The 21729-nt window shown below is 36.4% G+C and overlaps 2 protein-coding genes across 2 annotated transcripts in view; both read left to right on the plus strand.

The window, feature by feature from the left end:
* Window positions 1–15163, plus strand: part of HSF4 (heat shock transcription factor 4) — a 41663-nt gene extending 26500 nt beyond the window's left edge. The window contains exons 7-13 of the mRNA XM_072422865.1: window positions 2047–2146; window positions 4237–4361; window positions 5566–5790; window positions 6701–6806; window positions 7488–7553; window positions 8940–9027; window positions 10048–15163. Of these exons, the coding sequence (XP_072278966.1) occupies window positions 2047–2146; window positions 4237–4361; window positions 5566–5790; window positions 6701–6806; window positions 7488–7553; window positions 8940–9027; window positions 10048–10223 (886 nt within the window). The 3' untranslated portion in view covers window positions 10224–15163. The remainder of the gene's footprint in view (window positions 1–2046; window positions 2147–4236; window positions 4362–5565; window positions 5791–6700; window positions 6807–7487; window positions 7554–8939; window positions 9028–10047) is intronic.
* Window positions 15164–17008: 1845 nt separating this feature from the next.
* The window catches only part of LOC140338311 (5-hydroxytryptamine receptor 3A-like), a 16316-nt gene continuing 11595 nt past the window's right edge, over window positions 17009–21729 (plus strand). Inside the window, exons 1-2 of the mRNA XM_072422486.1 lie at window positions 17009–17136; window positions 20821–20984. Of these exons, the coding sequence (XP_072278587.1) occupies window positions 17100–17136; window positions 20821–20984 (201 nt within the window). The 5' untranslated portion in view covers window positions 17009–17099. The remainder of the gene's footprint in view (window positions 17137–20820; window positions 20985–21729) is intronic.

Consider the following 21729-nt stretch of genomic DNA (forward strand, 5'->3'; position numbering starts at 1 on the left):
ACCACACTGTCATCTTTCATCAGGATGTATTACAGATTCACATATTTGTTACCATTAAAGGGTAGATAATGCTTTAGAACCTTTAGTGAAGAAGAGGTAAGTGTGACAATGTCCATCTAATAAAAGTACAAGTACTGATAAAATCTGATTGGTCAGGAGTAAAGGAGCTATGAGTCACTAACGTTTTCAATATTGTGAAGCCTTCAAGCAACAAAATACTTTTACATATGCTATAGTATAGGTACCCTTTATATCAAACCTTTTTAACATGGGGAACCCTTAAAATACCTTTCAGGTCTTAGGGAACCCCTTCTATTATTATTATATCCACAGCTCACAGTACATTAGTTCAGCTATACAGCTCACAGAAACCCCCAAAAAGTAAGATACTGAATGCTTACTTATAACAAAAACTAGCAATTAATTTGTATACCCATTATTATATGTAACAAACATTTTATTCAAATGTAAATACTAAGCGGGGACAATATAATAAAGGATGCCCAGAAATGTAATTACTGCTCCTGCACATTTCTCTTACTCTTACTCAATACCAGCGTGATATTGGCAGCAAAATACCAAAGAACAATATTTAGGACATGACCAATTATCACACAGGACCAATTATCACAAAGTCTAAAGTCATGTGACTAGCTGTCCCTCAAAGGAGCTCACAATCTAATGCCCCTACCATAGTCATATGTATTTAATACAGTCTAAGGTCAATTTGGGAGGAAGCTAATTGACCTAACTGTATGTTTTTGGAATGTGGGAGGAATCCAGGGTACCCAGAGGAAAACCACAAAAACACGAGGAGAACTTGCAAACTCAATGCAGATAGTGTCCTGGCCGAGATTCAAACCTTGGACCTAGCGCTGCAATGGCCAGAGTGCTAACCTCTGAGCCAACATGCTGCTATATTATGTTGTACATAATATAGAATCACAGTTACACTTTTTTTAATAAAAACTTTTGTTTTAACATGTTTTCATAATTTTGTTGCTCATCGGCACTAGTGATCTAATTATTGTCACTTCTCGTTGGGTCACTGGACCCCAGAGAAGGAGATCCAGTCTTTTGATTTAACTTACGTCCATAGTGGATGACTTTAGGGAGGACAATTTTGCCCACAAGAAATGTTAATGCTGCTATTTAGAATGTGCAATAGTAAAATGTACTACTTGTGTTACATATCCCAAACGTAATGAAGAATCGTAGTGTTTAAAAGAAAGTGCAAAACATTCCAGTGAACTGCAAGAACCAGTTTTACAGCTTTAATCTTCAATCATGACACAAAAATCTCTTTGAATTTGTTTCCCTGAAAAGAATGACCACTTAGCTTATTGTCTATCAGTCAATCACACTGACCCATATTAATACTTCAGTGAATATTTTTTTTTGCCTATTGTGATAATTGTCTCATCAAGAACTTTGGATGACACTATTCAAATAATTTACCTAGTACCCTAACCTAACGTGGCATTCCTTTCTTGACAAATACAGATTTTTTTAACAATAAAAATGTTGAGCCTACAAAAAAAAAAAGAGATTTCCAAATATGTTAATGATCGTAAGTACTCCCTGCTACACCTCTTTACCAATACTTTAACTTTCATCACCAGTAGTATTCAGCTCAGAACTCTCTATGCAAAGAATGATGCTCTAGCCTAAGACCCCTTCTCATACTTGTTCTGTTTGTAACCCTAACACTAACTTTCCCCTGTTACCCTCTAATTACCCTTCCCTGTCTCCCTACTTTTCTTTTACCCCAACTCTAACTATTCTTGATATCCTAATATAACCCTTCCTGAACCCCTAACCCTCAATGCCAAAGACAACCACTTACTTCAGTGAAATATATATCAGCCAAATTCCTAGGACCAGAATTTCCTGCTTTGCTTCTACACATCCCAGTTGTAAAAAGTCAAATAATTTGGATTACTTTCTATTGATATGGCATGTCTTGCGCTAAGTAAATATTTTTTATTAGCTCTATAAAAATGCATGCTGAAGAATGGTACATTTACTATGTTTGTTTCTCTGTAGACCTCTCATGTTGGATGATGGAAATTCTGCCTTACCACTGTCCAAGTTTAGTAGACATCTCCCAGTGGACTCCCTACAAGACCCATACTACATCCAATCAGTAAGTTTTGTTTTCTGATATTCTGGACCTCAAATGTGAGATCTTTGACTAGAGTCCCCAAAAAACATAAGAGATTTGTAGGAGTTTCTTGCACTGAAACCAGTTTTTATTTACTAAACCACTAATACATAAAAATTGTTAATTTCCATATGAGCCTCTAAATGTAAGAATATGTAAGACTTATGGAGGCATTTATGTATGTATTTTTCATCTAATTGTAAATGTCAAGTAAAATAACCTCTTACTATACGTAGTGGCTGAAAAGTATTCAAACTATACACAGAGTATGAGTCTACAACAATGACAGCAAAACTTTGTACTAATGTGGGAGCTACTGCACACCCCTTTCCCGACATTCTTCTGTCCGGAAGGACATCTCTGTGAGACATAAATGCACCTTTTTTGGATAGAGGAATGGAAGGAACACTTCAAAGACCAAATATATTGGAGCTCCATATAGACTATTTCTATATACAAACTCCTACTGCTGGGTTTTGCATTGGACTTCCCATCTGCTACGCCATGGCACTGTCCAGTGAAGGCCATTGACCAAAAAATATTTTTCAAGGTTCAATTAGATATTTTGCGCTGTATACTGAAATTACTTGTTAAGGTTCTTTTATCATCTAACCATGACAGGGTTTACTGACTACTAAGCTATCCCTATGTCTGGGAAAAGCTTTTTAATAGGGAAATAACCTGTCATTACATGTAATATTTATTGATCCATTTGAGTCACTCAACGAATTGGACATTGCCGAAAGCTGTATATTTTGTACACAGAAATGTAGTGAACCCTCCCAGCTCCTAAGCCTCATCACACCACAACAGCAGTGAATGTCTTCCTTCATCAGTTGTGTAGCTAAACTTGTTAAACAAGAAGATAACCTGTCACCTGTACACAAAAAATGTACTGAACGTTCTCAAGTCCTAAGCCTTTAGACACAACAAAAGTCTTCTTCCATCAATTGGGTGGATGAAGTGCCTGCCAAAAGTTTAATCTATGCTCAAATGTTAGATGCTGTGTTTGAGAAAAGATTATACTTTGCTTACCAGTATATAAAGTGGGGTATGAAGGTTCATTAAATCTATTATAAACACACTACTTTGTACTTCTAATCCTGGTAACTGTGCACACAACATTGTGATTGCAGGGCATATGTGCCAGCCATGCCAGTAAGTTTTTTGACAAGTGACAGGAAATCTAGACAGTGATATATCTGGGAATTTGGGACAAATAAGTAAAATACTGGGATGGTGCATTTTGTTATAAGTGAACAAAGGCTGCAGATTATACCCTATACAAACTCCAGCCAACATATTAATTATGGTTCATGATGGAGAAGAGATCAAGGACAGAATGCAATTAAGACAATAGGTTCTAACAAATGTGAATATAAAGAGGAATGCAGTAAATCTTTTTTGATTTACAGGTTATTAAAATGGCATCACCTGTCTAAAAATCTAGGTACACGATTACTTTGTTTGCTGTACATGATTGTCAAATTATCAAATTTAATAAAATAATTGCTATATATAAACTAGGTTCCTTTTCTAAAAGGTTGTAGAATACCAAATTCAGAACGGAAACAATAGTTTCAGAAAAAAAGCATCTAATCCCATCTACTTTTTAGCAAACTGATCATACCTAATTGTTTATCACTTTTGTGAACTTGGTTGCCTGCTTTCAGGTAAAGTAGCCATTATTGTGCTGATGTAAATAGATCAGGTTTATCTGCTCTTTTATCTCAAATTAAGTCCTTGGATTTCCTACACAATCTGTGGACATAAGGTGTAATACCTCTGTACCTTCTTTTAATTGCATAACTAGTCTTAGAAAACACTAAAAAGAAAAATTGCTCCTTCCTTGAATCCTTCAATTAGAATGCAAAGGTGATTATGCAGTATGAAGGGCATCTTTTTTATTATTATTATTATTAATATTAATAAACAGGATTTATATAGCGCCAACATAATATGCAACGCTGTACAATAAATCTTTATTATGTCTTGTATGTCTATAACCCATTATTTTTAAGTTTCAACTGCATGTTGGACATTGGGTATTTATTGAAATGTTATCTATGCAGCCGCCCACAGATCCAGCATCCGCTTTAAGCAGTCCTGCCGCCACTGCTGGACCTATCATATCAGATGTGACTGAGGTTCTGCCTGCCAATTCTGCAAGCGCACAGCCAAATGCAGATAGAGAAAGGTAATACATGCAAAACTATACTGACAGCTGTGTTTTGAATGTATAAAGATGACTATAATTTTTGCATGCATAACGTTTCAAAGATGCTCCAAAAGTAGGCTGGATAACAATGGGATAAGAGTGCATGGCACTGGGGAGCAATGTAGTGTTGATCAATCGAATTAGAATAAATTTTTTCCTGTTTCTTCTTTTTCACTGGGGCATTTTACTAAAACTTGTTGGTGTGTGTCAAGAGTAGATGGGGTGTGAGGCTGCAAATTTAATTTAAACAAAAGAGCCAGTCTCTGGTTTTATATTTGTGTCCCCGGAAGTACCTCTAATCCTTGACCTAATTCATTCCAGGTTTGCTGGACCACCCAGATTCTCCCAAGATAGTATAACTTCTCTTGTGTTGCAGAGCTTTAATAAATCAGGCCCAATGTACCTTTTATAAACCCAGGCTAATTTCTGTTATCACAGGGTATGCTTCTATATATTTTTATATATCTTCCCACAAAATTAAAAATATACCAACCTGGTAGAACTGCTCCAGTTGAAAAAAGTCTTGAAACAAAAATATAGAGTTTCATTGATTACTAACCCGAGTTTTTGAACACATATAGAATGATTCCATCTAGCTAGGTACTTTTGAGTTTCTTTTTTTATGTTTGTATATGCACTTCTTGCAGTGTTAGGCTTGTAACCTTCAGTTGGTTATTTCTTTTCACCATATTATTTGTCAAAAATAAAAAGACGAGGATTGCAAAAATATGAAAAGTGTTAATGAACAGGAGCAGACAATACCAGGGTTGAATATAGCGTGAAATTGAACTGACTGGGAGTTAGGTCAGGGGGATAGAAAATGGGACTGATTTATTAAGTTCTGCAAGACTGGAGAATATAGACTATCATGGAGAACTTGGGTAATACAGCAAACTTGGAATGGAATTGTTAAAATCATTTACTAATATTTGGTAAATGTTTTCAATCCTGGAACAGTTTTTTTCCAGGATCACTGAGATTCTTCCAAGATAGTCAATGCCCTTCAGTCTTGGAGGAGGAAGTAAGGAAAGACAATATAAGGATATACCATGGCATTTCAGACGTCATTTTTATGAAAAGATGCGAGGAAGTGGGATGGCCAGATTATTGAAACTAGTTTCTCAATTAGAAAGGAAAAGTTCATATTTTTAAAGCTTTTGACCTAAATGTTTATTCCTATTAGGAATAAATGTCTTCTTCTTATCAAAGAAGAACCCATAAGTCCTGGAGTAAAGGGATCAACAGAAACGGACGTGTCTTTGACAAGTTGCGGTGCATGTTCAGATCCTCCTGTATTACCAGTCGCAATGGTTCAATCTATCTTGGAAGGTAAAGACAGCTGCATCCCACCCCAGCCTTCGGGATCTCAACAACTGGAGGCACGGCGAAGAAGGAATCCCATGGACAGGTCAGTGGAACCCCAACAATTTTTTATCCTATAGGTTGAGTCTCTACATACAGTTATTTAATCTGGATAGGTGGTTGGATTTTTTGTCTAAAAGTACATAGGATGTAATGTGCATCAATCAGAAATATTGAAGATTTTTGGGAATCAGTATGTTTTGAGTAGAAGACAAAAAGGGGGATGTGGTTTCAACAATTTTTTAGTTACCTAAGATCCAGGTTATTACAAACTTTGGTGGTCTGTAGTCCAGTCTTGAAAGTCTTGAAAAACTTGAACACATTGGACTACACTGATCAATATTAAAAATACTGAAATACTTGTGTTTCGTGCTACTTTAGGCTTTAATCAATGCAAGCCACATGTCTAAGGACCTAGGCGCTTGGTCACATAATTTTGCAGTTCTAAGCTTTCAGATATATGCCTATTAATGTAGAGGGCCTGGAACACCATTTTTTTAGGCTATGCTTTGTTCATCGATCTAAAAAAAATACTGTTAATGCAGCTTTATGTTAAACCTAATTAAAGGTTGATATTTAGGTAGTATAGCCATTAGGTAATAAAAGCAAAACCTTTGCAAATTTAAACATGAGGAGCAGTTGCCAAGAACAAACAATCATTTTCATTCTTTTATTTGTGTTTTAAAATATATAATGTAAGCATAAAAAATGCATTGTGTTCCTCTGTTCCAGTTTTACCAAGCTGGCATTGGCTTTTCTTGTAAATGTTCAGTGTGATTGAATTACTTTTCTTATTACTAATATAAATATTTGTTTTATAATAATATAATGTTCCTTAGAGGAAACCCCATACCTGCTGTATTTTACTGATTTGTATTCCCTACAAAAATCTGTTTTCCCTGCTCACTATCTAAATGGCAGAAACCTTCTTTCACATGCTCATGTTTGTTTGCTAGACAAGAGCTCCCAGACACCTTGGATAATACCGATGTGAGTTTAGAGGGCCTTCAACTGCTACTTAGAAGTCAGCAATATAACTTGGATTCAACTGCTGTTCTGGATGTGAGTATCTCTTGATTTCTGTAAACAGCACAGTATACTAAAAACATAGGTGTACAGTCAGGTTTTAAAACCAATAATATATGAAAATATTACTTATTGTGGTATTTGATAGAAGTTAGAGACTTTTATCAATAAAACAATGACATAAGAAAATAGGTCGCAGTTCCACTGTCATATCCTGCACACTCATGTCCTTCACATACTGCTCTCTCTCATACCTGCTCCATTCATGCCATACACATATGGCCCAATGCCATATCCTCTACACTCCTCTTCTTCACATATGACCCATTGTCATGTGCACACCTCTAGATTCCACTATCATACTCTCCACACTTCTGTCCCGCACATATGACCAAATACCATACCATATGCCATACCCTTTGCACTCTTCTCCCAACATACCTCTATGCCAAATGTATATGCTCAGCACCCTTTTTCTGCACTTACTGCCCACCATCATTCCCTTTATTCCTACTCTTACACTTTTACTGTTAGTTAAATCACAAACCTTGCTGATTGTGGAATGATAACATGTTTGCTTGTTGCAAAAGATGTTGATAAAAAACAATTTCCATTGAAATACATAATCCCAAAACTGCATATTTGTGAGGCTTCACATTATACTATACTTAGCAATCATTTATCTAATACTGTGGAGTAATATATGACATTTTTCAGGTTTTCAGTGCTGGTCTGTGTGTAAGTGAATGGAGTATTCCAGCCATGGACACCAGTATGTCACCGGTGAGAATCTTATTTGTGCCAATATATTTTATGATAGAAAAGCATCAAAGAAAAAATTTCAGCCAATCACAATGTAATTCCTAAACTTCAGAGAGCCAGACTTCCAGGCTTTAAAGTGTTGCTCCAATTTAAACTTTTTTTTCAATAGAGAAAAGTTACATCTTTTCCCAAGAATTTCTTGCAGTATCCCTATAGGGGAGTCTCATGCTAGCATGGACAAAGACAGCACAACAAAATCTAAAAGTTATTCTTTCCTTCACTTTTCCCATTTATAGCTGTCTATATCCTAAATGAAGAGATTTCTCTTGAATTTCTGTCTTTGTGTCCACTGTAACTGATACGTGAAGTGAAGAAAATCCTAACTTTTGAGAACATGGACAGCAATAAATCCTGTCAGGAGGTTCTAAGTGGCGATAAGCAAATGTTTGAAAAAGTCTGATTAGTTATGATTTATCCAAAACTATATAAAAAAAAAAAATTTTTTCTCCAAAATTTTGCATCTCCAACCCCAAAGTCTCAAATACATTTAAGCCAGGCTCCAAAAAGTAGGTAATAGAGAGAAGCAAGTGATGTAAAATCGTACAATATAATTTAGGAAGCTTCTGGCAGCCTTATTCAATGAGATTCTGCAAATCAATCAGCCCTGTCCAGCCCTATTTGGATCAATTCTGCAAATCTATCCAGGATACTAAGATATGTGGATAGGTAAGATATAAGGCCAAGCCCTGGTCGTTCTAGGTCATACTAGTCAAGTTAAAGTTGAATCAGGTCTGCATTAGGATTTTATTTTAAATGTATTCGTACAAAGCAAAGTAGAAAGTAATATCACTTTTTTTAGTAACTTTTTTTGTACAAGTAATATCACTGTATTTGTATTGTATTTACAGTTTTTAACAGAACACTCATTTGTATGTACAAATGCATTTGAGAAAATTCTAGCATTCCACTTGCTTGCTCAGGCAAGAGCAATTAAAGCAGTCTTTAGTTCTCTTCTCCCCAACGACAAAAGGAAAATTTGAACCATTAAAATAACACTAACATTTTAGTTAAGTCAACCGATTCAATGATATTTGGTCCAAATGGATGTAATTTGAAATTCTGATTTACCTATAGTTTTAGGTAAAAAGAAAAGTTCCTGAAGCCACAGTTTAGAAGTTCTCTCCAGTCATTATTATTCAGAACTGATATATACTTAATCTATTCGGTCTGATCTTCATTTAGCATATAAACCATATTCAGCTGTTGGCAATACTGCATCTGCCTGTCAATTTATATAGATTTGTTTATTTTGTACATCACTGTTCTTCTCACAGTATCAACACTTTAAGGTGTGTAATTAAATGGTTTGTTTTTTATTGAGCTTTCACATTGGAATTTATATTTTAGATGCAACAGCTCTCAGTAGATCTGGAAAAGAATGTAGCAGAGATGCCATCTAAAGGGTTGAATCAACAATTCAGCTCCCCTTGCTCAGGTAACTGCAGTATTTATGTGCCATTAACAATGACTTTATCCTGATTTTATCCTGGAATATAGAAATCTTAAATTTGTTTTTTACATTGACAAATAAAGGATTGATGTGGCATTATTGCAGTGAAGTTGTAGCATAGTGCCAAACATTCACCAAACATTTTAGAGTAGAGAATCAATCACTGCCAAATTCTCCACCATGAAATGTGGGCTGAATATCAGATTCACAGCTTCATGAAAGGATCCCCAAAAAGTCTATTTATTAAAAATTTTAATTACAACTCTTTCAATCAAAGTGCATTCTTATTGTTCTAGGCAAATAAAAATGGGCCAATGTACTTGGATGGTAAAAAATATAACAAGTACTTGGACTGTAAAAAAATAAAGATAGACAAAATCACAAATATTGACAAAGTATTCACAAAGAATTGTTTATAAATGAACCCTAATAATAGCAGAACACATGAGAAGCCACTGGCTACAAAGACAGAAGGATTTCTAGTTTTGCTTTTGTTTTAGATTTTCCATAATGGAATAGGTGGACTTGGTTTGAAATCAAACTTTAGGCAGCCAGAGCAGGTATTTTTTTTTTTAGCAAGCAGCTTTCAGCTTGAGAAACCAGTAAGAATTTAAAAGTTTGGCATGAAATCAATAACCTAAAAACTATCCCAATCACTTGATAACACTTACCCCTTTTCCATCCGCACCCTACACACAAGTCCTAGGACATCACTGCTTTCACCCAATATACAATGGATCATTGGTTTTGGTCCTATAGAGTATTGAATTTGGGGTAGGGCGTTTTAGAAATGAGGTTAAGTTGGATTATAATATAGAAATTTGAATGGCCCTCCTGCTGTTCTAGAACTATGTTATAATACGACTCTAAGTGTATGTAGGCATATTGCTACAATTAGAGATGGCACCTGATATGTATTGGGCTTGACATTATTTTTGATCACCATTCCCTATTTTTTATTAGTTTACATACCCTTGTTTTGTGTTCTCTCTTTTATCTTCTCAGGAAAAGATACAGAGCTTGAGAACACAGTCCCGTTCCTGACGGAAGAGATGGTTCATCTATCAGGGTCCTCATCTCTTTTTGGTACTGATGACACAGTGGTGTCTTACCTCTCCAGTGGGGTAATTCCAGGAGACACCACCCTTAACTTGCACCCCCCAGAGGATAGAAATGAGTGACCTTCACATCCAACTATATGTTATAAATAAGAGTGCCATTATACAGGACCGCTGTATGTTACAAGATTGAAAGTGAACCTCCTGCATTATATGGCTAATCAAAGTTTTATTTTCTCAGTGCTGCCATGGTTGTTAATCAATGATATGTGTTTCTCCGCTCTTTGCTGCCTCTCCAAATACTATGTTATTGCCAGTAACTGCTGATGGGAGTATTCAGAGGCTGCTGGAAACATAGGTGCTAGACAAGCAGGTTAAACTCATAATTTGGCAGTCAACCTACCTGTAATATCATACGAGGCAAGAAAAATGCTGAAGGTAACTGTAACATAGTAGTATGAAATTCTTACAACTACAGAGCTACAAGTAAGAAATAAGTCAATTTTAAAACAAAAATAGCCAAAACTAAAAAACAAAAGCTTAATAAAAAGTAAGCCTACCGGTCCCTAGATGAAATGGCTGCATTAGTTCTAAGTGATCATACCAGTAACATACTTCCTATCCTAGGGTGACAACACTCACGGTTATATATCTTTGGAGGAACAGTGTTTTTACCTTAGAATAGGAATTTATTTAGAAAAGAAAGCATGTTTGGACTACATTCCCACAATATAGACAGGAGGTGTTCTGTAGTGTACAGAGGTCATCTGAACAGGCAGGATAATCCTGTAGAGTGTAAATGACAGCTGTGGATTTCTGACAATAATAAAACAGATGTAAGAGCACACCTTTGCAAATAAGAGATTTCTAGGGTTTACATTCACATTAAACAATGTGCATTGCATATGTGATCAAGAATATATTAGTATTTAGATGAGTGTGGAGACTCACTTCATATACACTTACCTATCAAGATGCCACTCTAACTCTATATCTATGGGAGATCTCTATCTCTATGGGAATCCATATCAGAACAAAAATACTCAAATACTACTGAAATAATTACCTTTCTGTAGTGCGGCCAATTTTTAAAAAACATAAAAACACAACTGATGTGTCAAGCTTTTGCTAATAGTTGACTGCTGGATCCGCTGGACTCCAAGCCCAACTCCAGATGTAGGTGAAGACCAGCCAAGCTGAAATGGTTATATAATGATGGATATATAATGCAGAAGGTTCATTTTCTGCAGGGGAGGAGTGGATTCTGGGTGTGCACCACAAACACGTCCAGGTTTGAATGTATGAAATGAACGGGATTCAGGAAACATTTTAGGACAACTCTCTTTGTTCCAAAAAATAGCATGAAAATGTTGGACCTCTTTCAGTGCCATGATTGTTTTGCACACAAATAATGTTTCCTATGGCCCTAAAAGTGAATATGCTATGCTCATGTTTACCTGATCCTGTGAGACCCTACTCTGACTTTCTTCTGCCCTGCGGAGGAAAGGAGGGGGGATCCACTGAATGTAATGAGTTACCTGCCGTGAGCCGCTAAGGATTCTGGGAAGCGCTGGTAATTTTTCTTTCATTTTTTTGTAGCTTTTGGAGATAAAAGTCAGTTAATATTATTTTATAACAAAGTTGAGCTTAGTTCTTTTTTATATACTTATATATATATATATATTCAGACATCCATGTGTACATATATAAATATATATCTACACAATGTGAACATTTACATATCCAGGTTCTTAGCACTTGTGTTTAGTATTTATAAGGTTATAATTATATATGGATCTTTGGCTTTTTGCAGTATTAAAATCTTTTCATATATCACTGAGATTGATTGTAAATTGATGGCATTCTATATGTTAACCCCTTCACAATTAGAGATGTTACCTAATCTTCTCCCCTGCTTACTGCTTCGGGCTCGGGGCTTCCATCAATGATTCCCTGACTTCCATCTGACACACGTAAGGTAAATTACCAGGGTTTATCTATGTTAATGCATATTTTGAATTCTGCTGCTAAACATGTGGGATAAACAACCAAAATGGAATACATAATACAGTTAGGCTTATTCGATAAAGAAATCCAAGGAGCAATGATAAAGGCAGTGACCAATCAGATCGAACGCATATTAGTGAAAGATCATTTCTGATTGGTTGCTGGGGATTATTGAATAAGCCTGCACGTGTAATGTAACTTTAGTATGCATTTAGTAAATATAACTTCTCTTCTTCCACAGTGTCTACAAGGCTAAGGTTTTATTTAAACCCCAAGTCCAGGCAATCACCTGAATGCATCAATAAAATACTTATACGGGGCTGTTTTACCTGCCAAAGCATTTTCATTTTTGTCTATCCAATCCTGAGATTTACATGACTTTTCCAATACAACCTTATGGAGATGGAACCTGCTCCTTTATCCTGCAGTTTCTTTTTCATATATAGATCTCACTCTCATTCCTATAACTGGGCACTTAAAATGGAACTATGGATTGAAGAGCTACTTTTTCTGTTATTCTGCTTTCTCCTCCTATATTGCTTGCACTACAGTACACATGATTGGCTCCTTGTGCTGCTTCTCTTTCCATCTCTCTGAACTCAGATGTACCAAGTTCCTATACATATACTTGCATTTAATGTGTTAATAATTAGGAACTGCATTCATTTGTGCCATTTATATCTGGCTGGCGTTCAGCTGTAATAGTACATTATAACAGAAAAGGTGTCATGTAACCTGTTCAACCAATCAGAAATCTGTCATTTCAAGTTTACTGTCAGAATCCAAACTGTATTCGGTTGCTGCGTTCTAAGGGCCAAGTTGACCTCTAGCAATACAGCTTTGCAGGTGATCATTGCAGCAACCTCAGTGGAATTGATCTTTCGCTGGCCCCAAATTCTGCAGAATCAGTATAGCTAACAATATCACTGTCCTCTCCAATAGGAAGCAATTCCATAGAGGCTCTTAGCAATCCTGACACTGATGCCAAATAAAGGCCAAGTGTCAAGACTGTATTTTTGACATGGTCCTAAAGCTCATTTTTATTTTTTTTAACACATATACATAATAGCACATTTGCTGGATGGAGATAGAAAATGGTCTTCATACTAAAGGAAAAAAGTCTCAAAGAATGTAAACCGTAAACCTAACACTAATATACTAATACCTAAACAAACCTACATATTTTACAGTCAGTTGTTAGGCATACTGGACAATAGTTAAAGGGAGCAGCTATATTGACTTGAACCTCCTTCTACAGGAGTTAGGTTAGTATTATAGCGAGAAAATATGGTTTAACTACCAAGAACCAATAATCATTCCAATTAGTCTTAAGCTATGTACAGACATCAGATATACGTCACTGGAAGCAATCTTTCACGACTGTTCCCAGTGAGAGCAGAATGAACAAGTGCTGTACACACAGCGTTGTCCAGTTCTATAGAAAGGTAAGGGAGAGGACGAGTCGGAGGCACCCCGCTGTGTTCTCCTTCACTGGCAATATTAGTGCTTGTTCCCAGTCGGTTGTTTACTCAGTTTAATCAGCTACAGCAGGAGATTTCTGTATAGCGACAAATATCTAGCCCAATACTCCATATATATTTCCTTTAGTATACCTTGCTCTATAGTATGAATGGGGTTTATTTAGAGCAATATTATAGCAATCAGATTCAGAATGTTGTTTGTTTACCTACCTACATGAACAACATATAAGATTGTTCTGGTTTCTAATTGATCAGAATGGTTTTTCTTTACTATTTCTTTATTAGTGGTAAAGTACCAACCCAAGGTGGTAACCCTTGGGGTACAATTAAAACCTGCAGGAGTTTGTAATCCTTTCCTATGAAAGTATTTACTCTATATTGTACATATATAATATTAAAATAGTAGTATTTCACATTTAGTACTCATGTAGTATTTATGTTCAGAAATATAGTGCACATACCAACCAATTGTACAGACAGCAAGAATCATGTAAAGTGCAGTTTTATAATAAATACATATATAGAAAAAGTCGGTGGTCTGTATACAGCATGTATACACCACATGAAAGTAAATGGTTATTGAGCCCCATTAGTATCATTATAGAATTCTAGGGGTACAATATTTTCTTTGTGTAAGATTTAGCCATCTTTTGGGGGTTCTGACATGAATTAGCTTTTCTTTTTGTGTGAGATATTGTCCATTTGGTGAAGCACGTCCATACTAATCCCCTTAGTGCTTTCAGTTTAGTAATCCACTCTGACCAATCAGATGTCACTATTCATTAGGTGAGTAGCAGTAAAAGTGTAATATGATTACTGATTGGTTGCTGTAGCCTATTGTACATACTTTGCAAGTGCTCCAGGTCTAAGAACATAAATCAGAATGAATAGCAACAACCATTGCAACCAATGCAAGGTCATCTTATGTGAACTTAGTTATACGAATGAGAGCTGATTTTTAATTGGCTGCTATATGACTTTTTATATCATTTCTCTTGTAGTCTAAGGCTTAATTTTTAAGTTTTTCTGGATCATTTAAGTTCTTCCATGATAGTCTATCTTCTCCAATTTTGGACAACTTTCATAAATTAGACACAATGTACCATTCATCTATAACTATAAAAAGTATGGCAGACAATGATCAAACCTATGTTTGTCTTGTGTTTGTATTTTATTACCAATTTTAGGCCAATCAGTGTTCTTCCAGATTGTTAATTTTGCACTGGCAAAAGATTTATCTGCATTTTGAAGGATGGAACTGAAACTGAAGGAACAGGGGTATTGCCCAGTGTCACCAATCAGGCTTTCATGTTTTCGGGTTCCTTTGGAAAGCCCAGACGTTTCATTGTTCACTTGTATTGATTTACTATGATTGAATAATTTTTATCAGCTGATCTATATCTGATCAATAAAGTAACGGTCAGCAACAACCTCACCTACCCAGCAGCTGTACCTCACAGCCTTGTATACACTGTAGCTCTACTTGAATCTGATGCACTAATGAGACCTATTTGCACTATGCTGTAAATTTGTATAGTTTTACAAACAGCCCAAATCCAATAAACATGGTTTTCTCACTAAGCTTGTCTGAGTCCAGTCTGTTCACGTGCCACCTGGGTACACGGAAAACTCAAATTCTGTTTTATCAATTTCAACTCGGGAAGCATGGTGCCACATGGGCACATCTACACCTGTCCACTTTTGTGCATTGTATTAAGGCAGCCTATATATTTGACAAAATATTGCATTGGTGCCTTATGTCAGATCCAGTGCTCAGTATGACATTACCAGGCATTGCCGTGTGCTGGCACACAAGAGAGATTGTGTAATAAATGTTTGGAATATTTTACCTTGATGTGCAGCCATGGCTTTCTATAATTGAACATCTGTGGAGAGAACTTGCTACACTTTGCTGCGACTTTTTCAGGAGAAGTCAATTCCATAGAACAGCCTCGTCCCTCCTTGCATATCATAGCCCCTCTCATCCCTGGTAGTGTCTATGATGGCCAAGCTTCCCTGACCTTGCCCCCCTACATACCCTTTAATGCCCCAGCCAGGAGAATGCTACAGAGGATCACCTGTTAGTCTGCTAAAACTGCTGACATCACAGCCATGATGGCGGCACACAGCCACAGACTCAGGACTACTAGGTGTCTACATAAGGGAGGCTTTTAAAAGTAAAAAAAAATAATAAACTATGATAAATGAACATACATACTTATAGAAAGATTGTTATTTAGTTTTATGGCCTGGCAATAGTATCTGTAGAACAGGGGTGGGCAAACTTTTTGGCTCAGGGGCCACAATGAGTTTAAAAATTTGACAGACGGACCTGCCCAATATCAGATGGATATTGGATATTATGTGTAAAAGCAAGTAACAAAAAGTAAAAGAAAACCTACATTCAATATACATTCAGTTTCAGTGGGAACAGTGTTGTTGGTCACCCTTTTTTTTTGCCAGTGGACAACTTCGTACCGATATTTGACAGGCAAGAATAAAAAGCCCAATGGGCCATAGTTTGTCCATATCTGCATCTTTGTTTTATTGCAAGCTGAATTAAGGCAAGCCAATAATTCTAACAATGCAATTGTTGGTATTGCAGAACACTATGGGTGTGATTTGCTGGAGGAATTTAGGCTATTCACTTACCAAGGTGGATTATTACAGATTTCAATTATTTTGTGCATAATATATGCATTTTTTTAATTGTACTTAGTATGCAGGGCATGTGGGAAGGATACTATAGAGCAGTGTTTTTCAATCAGGGTTCCTATAGAGTTTGCAATGGGTCCTTGAGCAATGACCAGTTTGTGACTCTTAGGTCTGTCTAACTAATACCAATGTTATTTTTGGCTATCTATAAGTGTGACATTCTCCCCACTAGCCAAGGCAATCTTCTCACTGATCACCACAATAATGTACTGTAAGCTGTGGATGTAGTATTCATAGCGGGGGTTCCCTGAAAGTTATTTCAAGGGGTTCCCTTATGTTAAAAAGGTTCAGAAACACTGCTAACAAGTATAGTTGCATAAGACATTTCTATACAACTTATTACAAGGTAAATATAAGGAAATAATGTCATGTAATTAGTGTTTGTATATGACTTTACGTGATATCAGAAACAGATCCAGAAGCCTACATACCTCGATTCATCCTACATTACAGCTGAATTCCCTTTCCTGTGGTGAGGATAGACAAACACAATTTTACAACTTTATCCTTAAAGTTACTTCTCGGGTTCTTTTGTCCAGCCCTCACTTCTTGTAAAACACCACTCCCAGTCAAGGGCAGGTTAAATATTTAGATAGCTATGTAGGCTTTGGAAGCAAATTATCAATAATTCCCACTTGCAGTTCTGTGTCTAGCATCAGCTGTGGGAATATATTGCATGTGCATTCAGGGGAGTTGCCTGTCCAGTTTAACTGCTTTATCTTGGTTTACCTGAGTTAACAATGAGTTCAGAACAAAGAGAATACCTTCAGCTTTACCTGCATGTCGCTCTTCTGAAATGCTGAGGAGTCTCCAGCTTATGGTTCTCCTATGTGGTGAGTTTCATCTAATTTCTGATTTTTACCACTTTTAATATTGAAAAGCAAAGTTTAATTTAGAAGTTTGACAGGTCAATCCAACAAAGCAAAAATGTGCTGCTAGAAGAAAAGAACTGTAAAGGTCCATATGCGAAATCCTGGTAGCCTCACTACAGCCTTTTCTACCTCTGGACACCTAAGCGTTCAGCTGAAACACAATATAGATCCCATCCTCTACAACTTATTATCTTTCTTTATGTCACAAACATGCCGAAAGACCCAATTTTATTTGTTTTTTAAACCAGGCATTTTACTTTATTTCATATATAAATGTATGCCTACCATTCCCCTCCTTTAAGAACAGCTATACTCTAATGGACCCTTCTCAAAAACACTGTAATGATCTTTAGCAGTGTTTCCAACCTTTGTAACATAGGGGTACCCTTGTAAAAAAAAAATTAGGTCTTGGGGAACCCTTGGTTTAATTACTACATATACAGCTCACAGTACATTAGTGTGGTGGTGACTGGGAAGAATGTTACCATTACAGATAGCCAAAAAGATCATCGGTGTCACCTAATCTGTCCTGAGAAGTACAAATTACTCACTGCTCAAGGAACCCCCAGCAACCTCTGGAAGAATCCTGATGGAAAAACACTGCTGTATAGTGATCTGTATTCACAAGAGCAAATCCCCAATTAGGAGTTTTAGGGACAATAAAGTGGTAAACTTTATTTATGCAAATAAATAAGAAAATCCTCACGTTAACATGAATGAATATATATTTTGTCAGAGATGTCAAAAATAGAATAACAAGTATATTATTTAGTCCAAAAGGTAAGATGTAAAAAAATGCCAATATCATAAAATGGTTAATTATATTAATCAAGCGTAAACCCCATTAATAATAATGTAATAATTCTTTTATTTTTTATGTATGAGTAAAAATTATTACTTTTTATTTGCTGTTCCTAAAACTTCTCCAACACTTCACAATTGCTTGGGAAGTAGGACAATTCTTTCTTTTCACAAATCCTAGCAGTACCCATCCCTGATCATTTTACTTTTTTGTATAATGTAATCATCTATATATTGTGATCTTATTCACATCCCTGAAGATACCTATATATATGTGGAAATTGGAACCAACCCTGCTGGTTCATACGTTGGGGGTCAAATGGATGAAAGACAGTTTAAATCAATAACACCAGTATGTTTATATTTACCTGGGCCCTTTATGATCTATCTTCCTTTAATCCCCTTCTATAGTAACTACTTGATGTGATAAAACATCTCAAGATGTATAATTCCTTAATGGTCAACTGTTTCTATGTGAATTAATACTATACTAAAAGTACCATAGTAATTGTATGCATTCTTACCTTATGTTTTTCCTTGTTCCATTTAATTATTGATAACCATGCATGCAGCCTCAGCCTTATGTACAACTGACTAGTACAACACATGAAAAATCTAAGGAAATAAGGTGCATTGTGTCTAAGTGTTCGGTATTTTAGTTCACATGACCTCTGCTCACAAAAATTTTATAGGAGTTATGGGAGTCATTATAAACAGAAAAGGCAAATGGCTGATAACAGAGAGCAATAAAAGTAAATTTCATAGTTACATAGTTTGGCACGTTCAACTAATAATAAATGCATAAATAAATAAATTGAACACATGCATTATCAGAACCCTTTTGTTACAGTTGAACCAGAGGAAGGCTAAAAACTTATAATGAATGGTTCATTTTTCTCCAACAAAAGAAAAACAATGACAGGAAAGGGAATTGGATGTATAAGGGATCAACATTTTCTGGAGTTATTACTTTAGGGAGTCCATGTTCACCATATGAGCCTTTTATATATTCATACAAGATGATCAAATTGCCCTTGAAGCTAAACTGGACACCAACTTAAAGGTACCTTCAAACTTTCCTCCCCTATCCCCATGTACAGTCCCTTGGTACTTTTTTAAATATTTTGACCTTTGACTGTGCAAATCTCTGCCTATCATTACTGACCAATCACAGGCAGGGGTGTTCTGGCTCAGGGGAGGCAGGAAAGATTCTCTGTACCCTTTGCAAAGCTCAGCACAGTCATTCTACTTATTTCTAGTGCAACACATGGATACTCCAAAGGCATGCTGTACATTATAGTGTACAGGCAATCCTTTATCTCTGCCACTTACTAAAATCCGAACAATTCTCTCCCCTGTGGTACCACTGAACTCTGGGCAAACCTAAAACTTGCCTCTGTAAATGCTAAGCTTATCTCGTAGTTTTCACTAACCTTTATCAGTTCTCCTCTGCCACTGTGAACAGTACAATAAATCGAAAACCTTGGTTTTGTTATATTATGTCTGTGCTCATGCAGTTACTGTTTTGTGACTCCACTAAATGTAAGTTTAGCAGAAGTCATTGTAAAAATAAACACCATGATAGCAGAAGAGTAAACTTAGTGATGACATATTTCTCAGCTCACAGCACTGCCTTTCACACACTGCCCCTGATTCATCAATAAAATCCGCGCTCGCTGGAAGCACGAAAGTACGCGCGGCCATCGATCGCGGATTACCGCGGTCCGGACTGGAGTATGCGCGTACACTCGCCTCACTACCAGCCGGATTCCAGCCTTCACAATAGGGAGCGCGAATCTGCCAATTAAGGCGATTAGATTTCAGCTGCGCGATTAAGGAGGATCTCATGCGCGGCTCCGGCCGCGATCTTTTTCAGTTGCTGAATAGCGCGATCGCGTACGATTCCGGATCGCGAATACGAATGCGCGACCGATAATCCGATTCTGCTTGATGAATCAGGGGCACTGTATCAGCACACAGGCATTCCAGGCAGATTGTATTTCCATACAGACTATGCTAGGGAATGCCCACACATAAAGCCAACACATTATGACTGACTGAACAAATAGTTGAAAGGGGGGGGGGGGGGTAAGGAAAATAGAGATGGGGGCAAGTGGAATGGATAATCCTTGTAGTCTATCAGACAGGAAATAAGGAGGGCACAAAACACCTACTGGAGCTTCCAATGTGTGTTGTGTGAAAGCCAAAATGTGCAGGGAAATATAACTGATTGTTTTCAGCACAGAAGAGGACTATCTACAATTGTGCAAAAAGAACGTTATGACTGGAGAGAAGCTATAAATAACACTTTGTAACATACCTGAATGTGCCCTTATATAACCCTTCACGGGACTCTTCTACGAGTGACAACTGGCGATCTTACATTGGATTCTAGACACCTGTCCCAATTATTTAAACACACCTCTGCAGTCTTCAGAAATTGAAAGATCCCCAAAGCCTACTTTACCCGGAAAAGTTTGTGGCAGCTGAAGAAGGACACTTCTCTGATGTTCAGATAATAAAAGACTCTGGACCTTGTGGATCATAGAATCATGGATACTATTTTGGTATAAAAGACATTTTATGGAAACTGACAATCACTGACGCCTTTCCGTACATTACTTCCAGAGTAGTGTAACAGCTGTTCTGATTCACTTGAAACTAAATAACTACCCTGAAAATAAAAGGTAATCAATGAGCTGGTGAAAATGGCAGCTTGCAATAGAGGCTTATCACATAGTAATTTTGCATGGTGATAGTATCTTTGTTTGGATGCTGATGTTAATTATTTATTATGAACAAACATCTGACCCTTTCTTTCATTTTGTCTTTTATTCTTTGCAGCAGCTACATGTTGTGGTCAGAGCACATGTGGATACTACGATGTGGCAGACATTCTGGGAGTTCTAAATCAGTCTACTCGTCTTATGAATATCCGACCTGTCACAGACTGGAGAGAACCCACCCTGGTGTCGGTAGACATGACCTTCCGAGGGGTTCTGGAAATGGTAGAGTACATTTTTTGCATTAAAAGGCCTAAACGTATCTACTGAATATATTAATAAATAACATTTTTTCACTTTAAAATTTATATTATAAAACAAATGAATCAAATAAAGCAATTATAAAGCCAAATTGTATACATTAACCTCCTGGGTGTTTCACTGATGTCTGGATTTCTGTACCAAAAGCGATACACTGTTTTTCATGAAATTTTTTTTTAAATTGTAGACCTGTAACCTACAGAAAAATGTCTGAACAAGGATCTAGTAAATATCCTGAATATAAAAAAAGTTTGAAACACACAATCATGTAAAAAAAAAAATAATAACTTTAATAATAGAATTAAATAAAAAAACACAAAAATCAGCTTAAACAAGAATGCATAAATAAATAAAAAATACTGAAAATGCAATAATTGGGTATACTGTATAGTAATATATTTTTCTAAAACACCTCCCTAGTGTGGTAAATTTTACGTCACATACCTATAGACAAAACCACATAAATATATTTTGAATTATTTTGGATTGGATTGGATACAGGACTTTGTATTGAATTCAATACAAAATATTTGAATTTCCTGCTACGACCCCCATCGATGGGCGTATGTACTGACATCATCAGGAATCTTTGAGGGATGTGTACACGAACGCCGGGTGTTCTAATTCTTTGCGTACTTCCATGCAAAAAGGAAAAAAAAAACCAAAAATATTTTTTGCATGGAAATTTATTTTAGATTGTAGGCTTTAA

Source organism: Pyxicephalus adspersus, chromosome 9 (assembly GCF_032062135.1).
Source record: "Pyxicephalus adspersus chromosome 9, UCB_Pads_2.0, whole genome shotgun sequence".
Taxonomy (NCBI): domain Eukaryota; kingdom Metazoa; phylum Chordata; class Amphibia; order Anura; family Pyxicephalidae; genus Pyxicephalus; species Pyxicephalus adspersus.